We start from the raw sequence: 15,202 nt of genomic DNA, 5'->3' as shown, positions 1-15,202 counted from the left end.
CCTGAAGTGCCACCTGATGGGGGTGTGACACGATCCTTGAGGTGGGAGGAGCAGGCTGGTCCATCCGAGTGGTCCGCTAGTCCTTCCATGCTGCCTGACAGGAGAAGGAAAATCTTGCCCAACTTCAACAGTGCCTTTGTATATTACTGAATTGTATCCTTTCTTTACATTGAAAATCTCTCGTTTTTTAATGTTCCTACCTCTATCCCAATCCTCCTCCTTCCCCTTTGTCTACCCTCCTATGCTTTGTTGTGTTTTGTGATTTCCTCTCATTGCCGATGGGGGGAGATGTTATGGTGTTTCTCTAAACTTCCTGTGGTGTTGCTCCATGGAGTTTCAGAACCCACCAGCTCTGGAATGCCACAAAGTGAGACCTTTATGCTGAATCGGAGGGGGTACTACTACCCAGTGCTCCGGGGGTTTTCTGTTGAATAAACCTACCTGTTCTTCACACTCATGCTGCCTGGTGTCATTCCACAACACCTACATCAAAAACTAGGTCTCTCACTTGTTCAGAGAGAGATAATATGGAAACTGCAATTCTTTGCCAAATACGTATCGGGCTGTAATGCAACATTACAATAACAGTACTGAAGACTAAAAGTCAATGTTTAAACCATCACAAACAAAATGTAGCGGGTCAGAGATAAAGCATGTTTACAAAATCAGACGGTATCACAATTTACTTGGTAAAACGTGAATAGGCATTGACTTACCTTATGTTAAAGGTTTGCCCAATGTTGGTCATAGCTGAAGTCATTATCTCTGTAGTAAGGCTTTCAGCAAAGCTTACAGCATCTTGCCCAATTCCGCTATCAGCTGCAAGACTTGTGTTGCTAAGTTCTCGCTCTGCTTTCTCAATAGCTGCTGTAACAATTTTTTCAGCAAAGACTGCCCTCTGCTCTGGGTCAATATGAATTTTGGGTATCTCAATGTGAACAATTCTTTGTTTTTGACCACAGTTGTTGTGCTTGGGCTTTGCAAGATGTTTAATTTTAGAGGAAGGAGCTTGGCCCGGCAAATGACAAGCGCCACGAACAGAATAATGATGGTCCTTCACATTGCAGTACCTGCAGTCTGATGCAGATATAGAAGATTCTTTTTCTGAGTACTGGAACCCATCAACATTATTTTTGTTTTCTGTGACATGGCGACCAAGAGAACCCAGACTTAGTTCTAAAGTATCATCCACCACTTTCCTGGCATATTGTTCAATGGCTTGGATAAAACCTTCACTGTAACCATATTCGTTCAAGCTGCCAGTGCTGTGGTACAATTTGTGTTTCTCAGAGAAAGGCAGAAGAGTTTTAGAAAATGTGGATTTCAGGATATCACCAGCTACCTCGTCAATTGTAGATCTTTTATACAGACATGAATCAGTCAGAGATTTGGGCAAGCATACTGCAGACATCTTGAGCTTTCTCCTAACATCGCAAGTTATAGAATGAGCAAGGGATTCTGCAAAATGTAACAAATCTGTACACTCATTCCTGGGCATGTCATCGCTACTTTCCCAAGCTTTCACTCCACAACAATGATTCATACCATTTCTAGTTTGCCTCTCGGCGTCCACTGCATGTGAATAATCTTTGTTCAACAACATGTGTCCATCTTGTGCAGTGGTAACCGGAGTGCTCCACCCTACAAAAGTGCTCTTGCTGCATTTCCGTTTCATTTTCCATGCCGCCTGTTGTAGGCCTGATTTTATCGATCGATATGCCAGTCTGCTGGCATACTGGTCCAGGATTTCCTCACTGTTCGCTCCTTCCTTCTTCAGAACTTTTATAACGTGACCTGCATACTCATCCGTCACACTCTCACAGCTCGGATACTTGGAGGTCAGACCTGCAGAGACAGAACTTAAAGGTAAAGAAAGAAGTGAGCCGCTTACCTCTCTGGACCATGGGTCTGTCATGCTACAAATCCTTTCACTTGGTCTGCAATCACTGCTGTTTCTTCTGCGGCAAAGACCATCAACAGAGCAGTTCACCCTCTTCAGCCGCAGCAGCTTACGTTGCTTTTTGACAGCTGTTTTCTTAGCCTCATTGAGGACATCTGCTGCCATGTCAGTAGCATAATTCCACAAGGAGCTGAGTGTGTCTTCTGTGATGTTTTTCATGCATGTTGGGTAGCCCCATCTTTCATTAAGTACAGCTAATATGGACTGTTTATCAGTTTCCTGTGGCCCACTTTTATCATCCAAATAGAAAGATGCCATTTCAGTAGCCATTGAAACAATTTGGTTTGCTAAGTTATCTGCATACTCTGCAGTTTTCTCAGACTTCTCAAGAATCACTTCCGACTGCTCTTCCTCTTCACTACTTTCAACTTCTTCAGAAAGTGATGTCACAAGCTTCAGCATAAACTCTTCTTTTTGCTCAGGCTCATGCCCAGTAACTGGTGGGTTGCGAGGTGTAGAAGGAGGTGTGGCAGGCGAAAATTCTTTGGCCAACTCTGCCTTAAGCTTTTTAGTTACCTTGCGTAGGTTCCTTTCGGCTCTGACCTGAGACGCTACTAGAGGGGTAGGTGGAGGCGGATCTGGAAGTGTGCCAAAACCTGCATCCCGACTGCTTAATTTCCCCTCCATTTGTAATGTCTTTCCACTGCTGAACAGCAAAGATGAATCGCAATGTATTTCTGGACTGAAACTCGCTATTTCAAACATGGAGGAATCCATGGTCAGATTCTGCATTACACCATTCTGCAGTGGCTTGTGTACGCATTTAGTTGAAAAGAATTCTGGATTTATGTCACCTTCATTGCCACATTTCTTGATTGCAACATATGGTTCAAGTGACGAAAGGATATCTGCTACATGTCCTTTATGTTCATCAGGATAATAGTTCAGCACTGAATGCGTGTTGACACTCTGGCAAGAAGAAAACTCGGAAACAGGAACCTTTAGGGGCATCTGTTTAGACTGCATGTTGGTTGTTTCATAATTATGTTTGGAAGACTCGCATATCTGGACTCCAATGTCAACCTCTCCATCAGATGTTTGCACCTTTGACTCACTGGTTTGCATTGATGTAGAAGCATCTACTGACTGTTTTACAATATATGCTGCCAAGCGGTCAGCATACATTGCTGGAGACCGGTCGAAAGACAGATTTTGATAAGAAGCTGGTTTTACAACTATTTTTCTTGTGAGATAATCAGCATATTCATCCACAGTTTTTGTAACATTCGTTGATGATATCACATCAAATGCCTCATTGACAATCATATCCACCATATTGCCGGAGAAATCAGGGAGGCCTTTTGGTTTGATTGCGGTTTCAGAGAAGCTGCTCACATCCATATTCCTGTGCTTCAAATCAATAGGACTGGTATTAGTAGTACAACTGCGTGCTAGTGAGAGACAGCCATAACCAACTTCTTTTTTTTCTACTGTGACATCTGAATCTTCACCAAAATCAGTGCACATTTCGGGAGTTTCTTGTACTGAGCAAATATTCCCTTTTGTTTCGCCATCAAAAATGGTCGGTTGTTGGCAAAGTGCACTCCCAGCTAGCGGCACAGATATTGAACTGACAACACCTGAAGTAAAAAACAAAGCATGCTGTACTGTATATTCTTTTCCATGTTCAAGAGATGGATTAAATGATGTCAAAACGCAATCTGGAAAATTTGGAGAAACAGTGCAAGTCTGAGTGGACTGCAACATACTTTCCGCACTAACATACTTTATGTTGTCCAAGGAAACGCTGATTGCTGCTTGGGTTGTGAAGGTCACATCAACTTGGGAGAGTTCAATAAATGCTTCCTGAATAACAGATTCAGACAAATCTTTAGCATAAGATTTCACAACTTTGTTTTCATAATCAAAGGACCAATGATGGGCAGTGGTTGGGGTAGATGGTTGAGAAAACTGGCACACTTCCATAATTCCTTCAAAAACAAGCTCTTCTGCAAGATCTGCTGCAAACCTTGCAACAGTATTTGTAAACATCTGTTTCTTTACACACTGGAGCTCACATAGAGCACTTGAAACTGCCTCACTCACCATAAAGCTTGCCAGGCCACTGATGGCCCGTTCCTTCAATGAGAAGGCTTGTCGTAGTCCAATTTCATAGAAAGCCATTTGAAACACTGAAGAAGTCAACTTGGATGCCAAATGGCACAAGGCATTTGTGCATGATGAAACTCCTCTCTGCAAATCTTTAAAAGCACTCCCAAAACTTTTTTCAACCAGGTCAGTTGCAAATTTCTGTATGCTGCCTTTAAGCAGGAGTGGCCTGTGCTTCTTTTGAGAAGTACGGTCAGTCTCTTTACCAGCCGATTTACGTGCAACTTTCACAGCTTGTTCATGGTGCTCTTTTGATACAACCAAGCCTAGGCAGGGAACACTACTCCTACGTTTTGGGATTATTTTAGAATGGCATTTGAGGGCAGAGCCCAATATTTTGAAAGAAACATTGTCTGCAAAATCTTTGCCAGCAGGATACGGAATCTTTTGACCCACAGAATCCCCACAACCGCTCCTCCTGTAAAAACAGTCTGCTGTTGTACAGCTTCCCATAGGACTGAAAGCTGAGCTTATTGGGCTGAACAAAGCACCTGCATCATCTCCAGATGTTTGGACTGGCAGAGGGGAGTCTGGGGCGTCACAGTGGGAGGAAGCAAAGGGTGATTTTGGCTTACGTGGAGTTGGTTTCCTTATGTCTGCTGGCAGGATCGGGCGATCAAACTTAAATCTGTGAGGGTTCATGCCGGTTGAACAAGACTTGTCTTTTGCATGCTTCCTCTTTTGTGGCGAGTTGTCACGTACAGCTTCTTCCATGAGATTGTAGGTGTTTTCTGAACAGTGATCCGAATCATCAAACTGATCAAAGCTATCAAAAAACTCACTAACCTCCGAGTCTGAGTCTTCAATGTCATTGTTTGTAACTGGAATTTTTGGCAGTTCAAGTGTAGCTTTCAAGCTTTTTTGATATCCCTCCTCATCCAAGAAAATGATGGGACTCGGGCTTGAGCAGTCAGATTCTGACGATTCAGGAGGAGAAGGAGACACAATTGTTTTGTGCAACAAATGGGGTTCTTGTTTAGCAGCACTGCAGGGTCTGCAGAAACTCCTCTGCTTCCACACATCGGAGACAGAGGTAGTGACGGAATTTCGTAAAGGGCAAGTAGAAGATTGCTTAAGTGCAAAAATGTTCACTAAAGAAGAGCTTGATGACTTCCGCCGGCCACCGCTGACAATAATCTTTGATCCAGGGGTATTCAAACAATGAGCCGGAACAGTCTGAGAAGCAACATCACGCTGGGGCCTTGATGTGCCAAAGCCACGACCTGGAAAAGAGAAATTACTTAAAATCATTATCACAGCTAGAGACAATTTAAATCACAGAATGTGTTCAACTACTGTTACATGTTCAACTACTGTTACACAGCAAGATACAATCCATGCATAGCTCACTGAATAAATGCAGGATTAATGTATTCCTGCAACACGGCCCAGTGACTATTTCTTGATGTACTATTGTTTCTCTTTCAATAATTCAATAATAAAGTGATACTGCATATTATAATTGTAGTTTATTAGTGGCAGGCCATTTGCCTACTGTGAACTGGGCACGTGTTTGTTAAAACGATCAATCAATATAAACGCACAACATAATTCAAAGGGGCATGGACTCTGATGTTAGCAGAATCACAATACCATTCTAACTCAAGACTGTATATCATTAAAGGGGACTTACCGTCTATGATCCCCTTTAAGTACAATGCTTTTTATTAAATTTTTAAACATCACTACAGAAAGTTCCAAAATTCTTCTACAACACGCATATCAATAGGTGCCCCAATTCCTATATGGTTTACTGGCAAACTATTTCCTCCTTAGTCCTGAATTTGTAAACATGCTCCTTTCCATTTCTGCTGACTTGACAGCCACAATGCAAACAACAAAAAGATCAACAGCACTGATCTATACTGAAATGTGTATCATATGGTAACCAGGATCTGTTTACTTACCTTAAAAGACTCAAAAAGCATACAATGCTCCAAATATCAGCATTTAAAAATCAGAAACAATGTTTCCAGCCGCCACCCAGAGCAGTGCTCATCATATGCAAACTCCTACCCCATACATGGGGTGCCTGAATTTAGAATATTCTGCTTGCATCTCATCATCACTGGCTAAGGTTGGGTATGAGTCTGGGCTTCCATTGATGATCCAAGCATGGTTGGAAACTACCCATGTGTCTGTCCTGCGTCTCAAACAGTGCTACTAATGGCCTACATATCCAAAGTTCAGAGAATGTGCATTGGGGCAATTTTTGTCATTTTGGGCTAGACAGGAGAAGTGTCCTTGTTTCACAGCCACATGTTGGTGAACTCCCCTACTGCTCACCAATTTGGCCTGTTCAGTTCCGAATTCCTGCACATATTTTTCCCAAAGGAGACTGGAATTTTCCAATTACAAATGTCCCAAGTCCAGGGCTGTGGGAGCAATGGGCTAAATGCGGTGGTGGGTGGGGAGGGGGCAAAAAGGGAATACCCATGAAGGTTAAAATGAGAAATGGCACTGAAAATGGCCCAGTTTTGTGAACAAATGTTAAAAAGGTGTTCAGGCAGGTTCTTAGATTTTTCAGCCCTACCCTGAGCTGGATGAGTGGTGTGTAAACGCTGGCTCAAATGTTGTTCCAGATCTTGTGTGTCACGAGGTACCATCAGTAAGAAATAAAAAGAAATGTACTCACGTACAGCCAGGGAGTTATGGGAAATGCCTGCAAGAGGAATGACGAGAAATGCCCCGACCATTTGTTTTATTACTTTAACAAACGTAGCCCTCATTTATTCACATACTAAGTCTATGACTATTGTTATTACGCTTGTTTATTAACTGACATTGTCAACGGTCAGCCTGAGAAGCACAAAGGGTATATAATGATCCTCGCATGGGGACTGGGACAATGATTCAGCAAAGGTAGCAATTGATGTGGGTCCATTGAGAGACAGAGATCAAAGGAGAAAGAGAGAGAGAGAGGCACCATCTCTAGCAACTCACCTAGGACGCATGTGCAAGACGGTACGGAAAAGACCAGGCGATGTGAAGAGGCAGCTGAGGGCAACACCTGTTTGGGCCATATCAGAAGTGTGGTCTGGGAGGGCCACAGAAAAATTGAGTTTGTGGTGCCATGGCCATCACAAAGGAGGCCTTCCACTTGCTATTTTTTTGTAGTGGGCCAGCAGCCCCACAAAAAGGAGATGCAAAAGCTCTCCCTCTGTGTTTGTGTGGTGGGCATAGGTGTTATGTTAATCAGACCCTCTTGATGGAGGTGAGCTAAGCTACATTCTTGCTGTTGGTGCACTGCACTTACCATCACAGATGGTAGGGTAAATGTGGAGAAAGAACACAATGCAAATCTCTCAAAGATCTTGTGATGGTGCAAAATAAGATGTCCTTTTCCACCAGTATCTAGGTTAATGAACCATGTGCCTATCTTACACAGTCTAGTCAGATGAAATCTGTGCACTGTGATGAATCCTGTGGAGATCACTGAAAACCTCAGCCTAAAGTCTCCTCCCATGTGTCCTGGTGGCGGCAGCCGCTACCCGATCCTGATTCTGGGGGTGGTATTATGTGGGAGGATCACATGGGAGGAGATGACTGTTGGGGGGGATGTGATGACCCATCAGGAGAGACGCGGTTTTCTTCCATTTATTTTGAAGATTACCCACAATAACTAAATTCCTGATGGCATTTTGTCATTATACGAATCCTTCCAGTGGTAAAACCCCAAGCTGCTTCTTGCTAAACACCCTATGCAAGATAACATTTAAACTTCATATGTACATCATTCTCACTTAACATCTACTGTTAATGTTGGTTTTGATGTGAACAAAAACCTAAAGCAAAATAGCTTTGAAAGGTCCAAAACTCTGCTGTACTCCAAATCCCATAAAACCTCCAGTACTGGGACGAAGAATAGGAGAAAGGAGTTAATGTGGAGCAGAAGAAACATCAATGTGCAGACTAGTTGTTGTAATGCCCATCAGCTCTGCTGGATATTTAAAAAAGGTGTGCCTTTTCATAAGAGCAGGAAAGGAGGAGACGAGAGATGCAGAGCGGGCGCAGCAGGAAGCAGAACCGAAGGCAGACACACACAAATGAACTCTGTGGAGGAAAGCAGGCGCTTCCCACCAGGAAGGCGAGAGACCGGGAGAAGCGGAGCGGGTGCCACAGAAGAACCTTTGACAAGCCGGCAGCGGTGGAGAGGCTGTCGAGGACGTGGCCACAGTGAAAGGCAGAAGTTCCACTGGTGGATAACAGAGAAGCCGTCAGGAGTACTGTAAGAGGGTCTGCAAATTGGGGAATGCTTCCCCGAGCAATGTACATCGCTACAGCCATATGCTACAGGTCAGACACGTCAGCAAACACTGGTGAGTCTGTCCAAGAGCATTGGTAGCCCCAGGGTGTGCCAACAGGCTTACAAACAATTGGGAAATTGGTTTAAATATCAAACAAGTGACATAGAAATACTGAATTTACACAAGTCTCCATATAGGAGATGTTGATATGGAGAAAACTGGAGAAAATGTTATCATTAGAAAATTGACTATAATAAAGCAATTGAAAGGCAAGATCTGTATAAATCTTCTTATATGAAAATTCAATATAGGGAAGATTGGAAGAAGTATTGCCACAAGCCAATGAATGCTAACAGTGAAGATAATCAAAACGTGAGCAGGTCTCCATATAAGGGATGCCAATATGCGGGACATTGGAACAAGTGTACCTGGAGTCAATAGAGTATAAACAGTAAAGGAATACAACTGTGCTATACTTAAAGAGAAAGAGAACTGAAAGAGCGTTAGAAATCCTGGTGGAAGAAGTGCATCAGGCAGTGAGCCTGTGGGCGAAAGATTCCTGGCAGGAGAGTAACCAGGGGATCTATTCAGCCCAGGGGGGATTCCTTGGAGGGGATTCCACCAGGAAATCCATCTAGAGTTTGTGAAGAGAAAAGACATTGTGGAAGGGGTTCATGACAATAGAGAATGCTAGGAGACCTTCTTTAATAAAATGATGAGTAGAAGATACACTTTTTGCCATTCTTATAATAATCAGTGGGCTGCAGAGTGGTAGTGCAGACTGTGCAGACCGGAGTCTTTTCACAGTGGACACTGTTTACCCAGCTTTCTCAACCTTTCAAAAGGCCTCTCCAGCCACGGAGCGGCCGCGGAGTGGGCTGCAGAGTGGTAGTGCAGACTGTGCAGACCGGAGTCTTTTCACAGTGGACACTGTTTACCCAGCTTTCTCAACCTTTCAAAAGGCCTCTCCAGCCGCGGAGCGGCCGCGGAGTGGGCTGCAGAGTGGTAGTGCAGACTGTGCAGACCGGAGTCTTTTCACAGTGGACACTGTTTACCCAGCTTTCTCAACCTTTCAAAAGGCCTCTCCAGCCGCGGAGCGGCCGCGGAGTGGGCTGCAGAGTGGTAGTGCAGACTGTGCAGACCGGAGTCTTTTCACAGTGGACACTGTTTACCCAGCTTTCTCAACCTTTCAAAAGGCCTCTCCAGCCGCGGAGCGGCCGCGGAGTGGGCTGCAGAGTGGTAGTGCAGACTGTGCAGACCGGAGTCTTTTCACAGTGGACACTGTTTACCCAGCTTTCTCAACCTTTCAAAAGGCCTCTCCAGCCGCGGAGCGGCCGCGGAGTGGGCTGCAGAGTGGTAGTGCAGACTGTGCAGACCGGAGTCTTTTCACAGTGGACACTGTTTACCCAGCTTTCTCAACCTTTCAAAAGGCCTCTCCAGCCGCGGAGCGGCCGCGGAGTGGGCTGCAGAGTGGTAGTGCAGACTGTGCAGACCGTGTCACGACCGCGGCATCGGTCTCCGCCGCTGACTGCCTGCCAGCATGAGTAATTACAACGAGGAGGCGGACATCGTAGCCCCGAAGACATCTCCAGTCATGGAAAATCTGCTACAGCGACCGCAGGCCTCAGCCTCAGCCACAGACACAAGTCCGTGGTCCGGACTGCCTCCATTGAACAGCCCCAGACCGAGCACAGGTACGGCACCTCTTCCATTTCCTAATTCCGAAAATTGTTTTCTTATTTCCATTCCCACCCCCGTTAGTGTGTCTCCCAGTACCCGACCTGCGTTCGTGTCTGTGTCTTCAACCTCCCCTCCTTGTCTTTCCGTCACGTTTCCCCCTCCCCCCCCCCTTCCTCCCGTTCCCTCCCTTTCATTGCCATCGTCCCTACCCGTTCCCTTTACCTCCTCCCCTCCTACCCCCCGTACCTGTGTGTCGGCGGGTTTGGAGGCAGAATCCACTCGTCGCGTTCTCCGTCCATTGAAGGAAACGCCAGCGGGGAGACCGAGTTTGAAGAAGAGGGGCGAAAGGCAGGCAGCGCCGAAACGGGTGCCGAAAAGGACAATTACTTCATCTCAGCAGGATACGCTCGAGGAAAACAACGCAAAAAGTGCGAGGCTGTCGCACAATCAGAACAATAGCAACACACTCACCGATGCTGCTGTGACATCCGCTGTAACGGCATCGGCTCTAAGAGAGGATCCAAACCACCAGATGACAGATTTCCTCATCCAAGAAGAGGGCGTACACCAAACAAACGAACGGACACGCTTCGAGAGTACACACCTGCAGGTATTGGACATGGTGAAACAGGTTGATTGTGCTCACCAAAAAGAAAGCACCTCTGAACCTGAAATACCTAAGGAAAAGATCAATAAAAGAACGGGACAATTGCCCGTAATTACAGAAATACATAAACTGAAATGTAACTCACCCTCAAAGGTGGATAGCGAGGAATTAGTTTGTGCCGCCCAAATACATACGGCCAAAAACCTGGAAGTGCGGGAGAGTACCGTAGAGGATAACCTTTTAAAATTACATGACGTAAACAGCATGACCAAAGAGCCTAAATGGAGAAGCCAGCTTCAAAATCCAGCTGTACTGGATTCTACATCTTGCAAATTGAAAGAAGTGATTGAAGTCTTAACAGACTCAACCACTCCAAATGGGAACACTGAAATACCAGAGGTAACATGCCCACAAATGGTAATTTTGCCGAAAAAGAGAAAAGAAAAACAAGGATTTCATAACGACGACCAACTTAAACTACCTTTATTGACGTCAACGAAAATTCAGCGACACACTCATAACAAGGTCAGAAGGAGACAGACCTTAAAACCCAAGGTCCCCTTAAATAAGAAAATGGGCCCAATGAACGGACAAACTAAGCCTTGTACAGTGTCACTTCTAAATGACTTCTTTAAGAAAAAAATGGAAAGGCGATCTCATCTTCAGCGAGATCTCTCGGATAACGAAATGTTAGAAAGCCTTACTCATCTAGAGACAGAAACATCAAGGGTAAGAGTCACCTCTGAGGACTACTGGGTCTACTGGGAAATACTGTAACCAGGACTGTAATAACGGGTGCCTCACCTCTCAGATGGCACTACTTGAACAAAGCTACATCCCTAAATGCAAATGATGAACAGCAAGATGGGATAGGTGAAAAACCCAATCAAGAAAGACTGCTTGACAATATTGAAGGGGAAAACTCAAGCTTCGAAGGCAGGGGGCAGGATCAACTGCTAAGTACCAATCTGATGGAGACCTCACTTAATCAAAGCTGTCACGCCATGGAGCAAAAAAACACTGTGACGAATAGAGGTGGAAGTCTTGAACAGCACCCTGTCTCTACACAATCACCTAAGTCAAAAAGCTCCGCCCAGATTAACGTGATGAATTTAAACACCTCCACTAGGGAAACGTCTCCTGAGCCAACAGAAACATCTCTAACGATCAACACGCCCACCGTAATGGGCAGTTTAAGTAGAACTGCGCATTTTTCTCCCCAGTACCCGGTCCACCAGAAGCTGGACTTACCTTCCATAATGTCAACAGTAACAGTGGCACTGGCTCCGTTCTCTAAGCTATATGAGAGCATTAATGATACACTTCGAGACCAGGTGACCATGCTATCCATAATGCAGTCGAAATTGCAATATTTGGAAGGGTTCATTCTGGGATGCCAAGGATCGGAAGTCGGCGAAAGAACATATGGGAAAAGATATCCCGAACGTGAACCTCTTAACCACCTGACAGACGAATATCTGTTTGTCGAAGAAAGTGCAAACCGACAGCTGCAACATCCGAAGGGTAATGCAGCTACCCTGTTCATCACTCCAAACGAACCCGATAGAGCGTTAACCACACAAGACCCTGAAACCGAGACTTCAGTTACCAACTTGGCGAGCGAACCTCTGGACGCCATCATAGCCATATTGGAGGAAGAAGACGTCCGCTCTGCGCTTAATCAATTCATTGCTACAGAATCAGAGGTGGAACAAGCGCCCAATCCCTTCTCTTACATAAAAAGAGTAGAAAGTACAAAAAAATCCAATAAAGGCTTGGGAAAGAATACTAAGAAATTCACGTATGGAATATTTAACCAGCAAAAATCTATAGTGAGCCAAACTCCCTCAAGGAGCTCCAAGCCCCAAGTTCAGAACACACCTTCCATTGAGAGGGCGAAGAAAAAAGATGCTCCTCTTAAAACAAAAGAGATAAAAAATACACACCAGAAACATACGATGGAAAAGGGACCAGCTTGTCCAAAAGAAATTGTGCCCGTCCTTATGGTTGAGGACGAGTCGGATTGGAGTATTCAGACAGTCGATGAAACTGGATCTGAAAACCGCCCAAAAAAACAAGCGAAGAGAAAAGCAATTGAATCAATTTTTGAAATTTCAAACAGTGAACCACCAAAGAAAGTACAAATTGTTGACAATTTTGTTCCGTCGCCAAAGTCCTCGAGGAAAACTCAAAACTCACAAAAATTGGAGGTAGAGAGGAACGCAAAGTCGAGGATAAACATTATGGCTGAGAAAAGATCGGATCGAACACGCAGTGAAGGCCCAAATATTTGGAAAAGGAACAAACCCCGGAACGCATCTCCACCTTTTCGGAAACAGGAGGTTAGACCTGATCAGAGAAAGAGCTCCAAACCCTTAAGAGGAACAGAAAAAAAAATCTCAGACTCATACTCACGCTTCATTTCGGATGAGAACGAGAGGAGAAAAGAGGAGAGAAGACCTCCCATAGAAAGTGCGCAGAAAAACGCAGCAAAGCGTATTGTTAGCGATTTTACTCTCAGGTTGAAAAACATTAACCCAAGACAGGATGACCTGATCATGAATAGAACGAACATTATCAGAATCCTAAGCAAAATTACCAGTTTGAAAAACATTCAAAATAAAGATTTGTGGATAGTCGAACCAAGTACCTCAGGCAGAACAGACTATTCATATATACATCTTGACTCTGAAAGTATCAAACTGCGCCTACTGAAAGAAGCGAAAAACCTTCTGGAAGGGGGTTTCGAATTACTGGACATTGGGAACTCAAACACCCAAATAGAGAAAAAAGCTAAACCTTATGGAGAAGTAAATAATGGGAAGGAACTCTCTCAACCGAATAGGGAAAACCGTGTCCGCTATATCAGCCGGATGCCTCATGTCTGCCCTGAGCAGAAAACACAACCAATAAACAAACAGAGAATTCAGAGGTCTAATCGAGAGGAGAACGGAAAACCGGGGAGAAACTATGTAGCAGAAAACAACCAAGAACCGATCCAGGGGCGAGGTAAAGGACACCAAGATCGATCAGGAAATGACCTGACATTGAGGAGCTGTGGAACACCAAGGGAGTACAAAACCAGGGCGTGGGCTTGGCAAAAATCCGAGACCAACCGTAGGCAAAACCACTAGCAACGATGGTTGGAAAAGAAGAGCGGCCCCGAAACACCCAAGAAGAAGATCTCAGACAAGATTACCGATTTATCGCAACCACTAAGACTGGGATGCTGGAATACAAGGGGTTCTACGCACCTTACTAAAAGGACTGATGTCAACCTGGGCACCTTTGACGTCCTTTGTCTCCAAGAGACGTGGCTGACTGCCAAGCCTCAATTGGATGGTTACGAATTAATTTTCAAGAGTGCTAAGAAAGGAGTAACAGGGCGTCCATCTGCGGGACTCATAATCGCAATTAAAATTGGAACAGGACTTGAAGTTTATGAAATTTCGTCGCCACTGCACTGGATCCAAGCTGTAATCTTGACAAGAAAGCCTTTAGCCAATGAACATCAAGGGATCACTCTGCTCCTAATAAATGTTTATTGGAACCCGGTGACGACAACAAACGAAGACTCGACAACAAACGAAGACTTTATTAAAGAACTTCATAGCCTCTGGGAAGAAACCCAAATAAACTGGCCGGACCACAGTATAATCATCAACGGAGACTTCAACGCAACTTGCGATGGTATCGGTATGTCACCAAAGCAGACGAGTCAAAAGACCCCAGCACGGGAAAGAGGGATTCTCCTCGACAAGATAATGGCTGACAGAGATATGCACAATCTTCACTGGATTCGCTCCAAACTAAACTCGGAGATCCCGTCATGGCAAAGGGGTGACCAAAAGGGGACAATAGATCACATCTTTGTATCAAGAGAAATTTTGCCAAAGATCCATTCTTTCAAGGTGATTCGCACAGTGTTTAGCGACCATAACCTCTTAATCTTAGAAGGTTGGGTGTCACGACCTAAATTAACTAAGAGCTCTCTGCCACTTGAGCCCTCAGAGAGAGGTAAAAGAGTGAAGATCTCACAAAAGGGATTACAGCAACTTGAAGCGCAATACGTAAGACCTGGAACTAAAATTACGACACAAGGGCTAAGGGACGAGAACGTTCTGGACTACACTCCCTTGCTAACTAGATTCCAGATGGATCCAATTAAAACATCTAAACCACAGACGGGGCATCGACATTCCTATAATAAGGATCTGGTAACGAAAAGGCTGGAACATAGAAGGCTGAAGAAACACTATCAGAAGTTCCCTTCTATTGAGAATAAGGTACAATGGCTAAAGGCTGTGCAAGAATATAGAAGCTGGTTGCTTCACTACCGTTATAAACTTTATTCAAATGACTCAGAACAAATGTTGATAGCAGTTTGTGGAAACAAACCAAAAGAATTTTGGAACCTGATCAAGGGGACCCAAAGCAATGTCAACGACAACATCCAGAACAACGTGGGAGAATCACACTGGATCGAGCATTTTTCCAAATTATTTGCTCCAATCGTAGACGAGAATAACACCTACTCGCCTACTAGAAAAAGTCGCCCTAAGGATTCAACGTGGAATATCCCTGTCGACAAAGAATTAA

General features: G+C 44.5%; 1 protein-coding gene across 3 annotated transcripts in view; it reads right to left on the bottom strand.

The window, feature by feature from the left end:
- AKAP11 (A-kinase anchoring protein 11) overlaps positions 1-15,202 on the bottom strand; it is a 555,220-nt gene that overhangs the window by 235,926 nt on the left and 304,092 nt on the right. For all 3 annotated transcript variants that reach the window (XM_069640774.1, XM_069640773.1, XM_069640772.1), the window contains one exon: positions 717-5,292. In XM_069640774.1, coding sequence (XP_069496875.1) covers positions 717-5,292 — 4,576 coding nt within the window. The remainder of the gene's footprint in view (positions 1-716; positions 5,293-15,202) is intronic.

This window comes from Ambystoma mexicanum, chromosome 7q (genome assembly GCF_040938575.1).
Source record: "Ambystoma mexicanum isolate Mex_15411 chromosome 7q, UKY_AmexF1_1, whole genome shotgun sequence".
Taxonomy (NCBI): domain Eukaryota; kingdom Metazoa; phylum Chordata; class Amphibia; order Caudata; family Ambystomatidae; genus Ambystoma; species Ambystoma mexicanum.
Note: the sequence above shows the minus strand (reverse complement) of the source record. Positions and strands in the feature narration are given on the sequence as shown.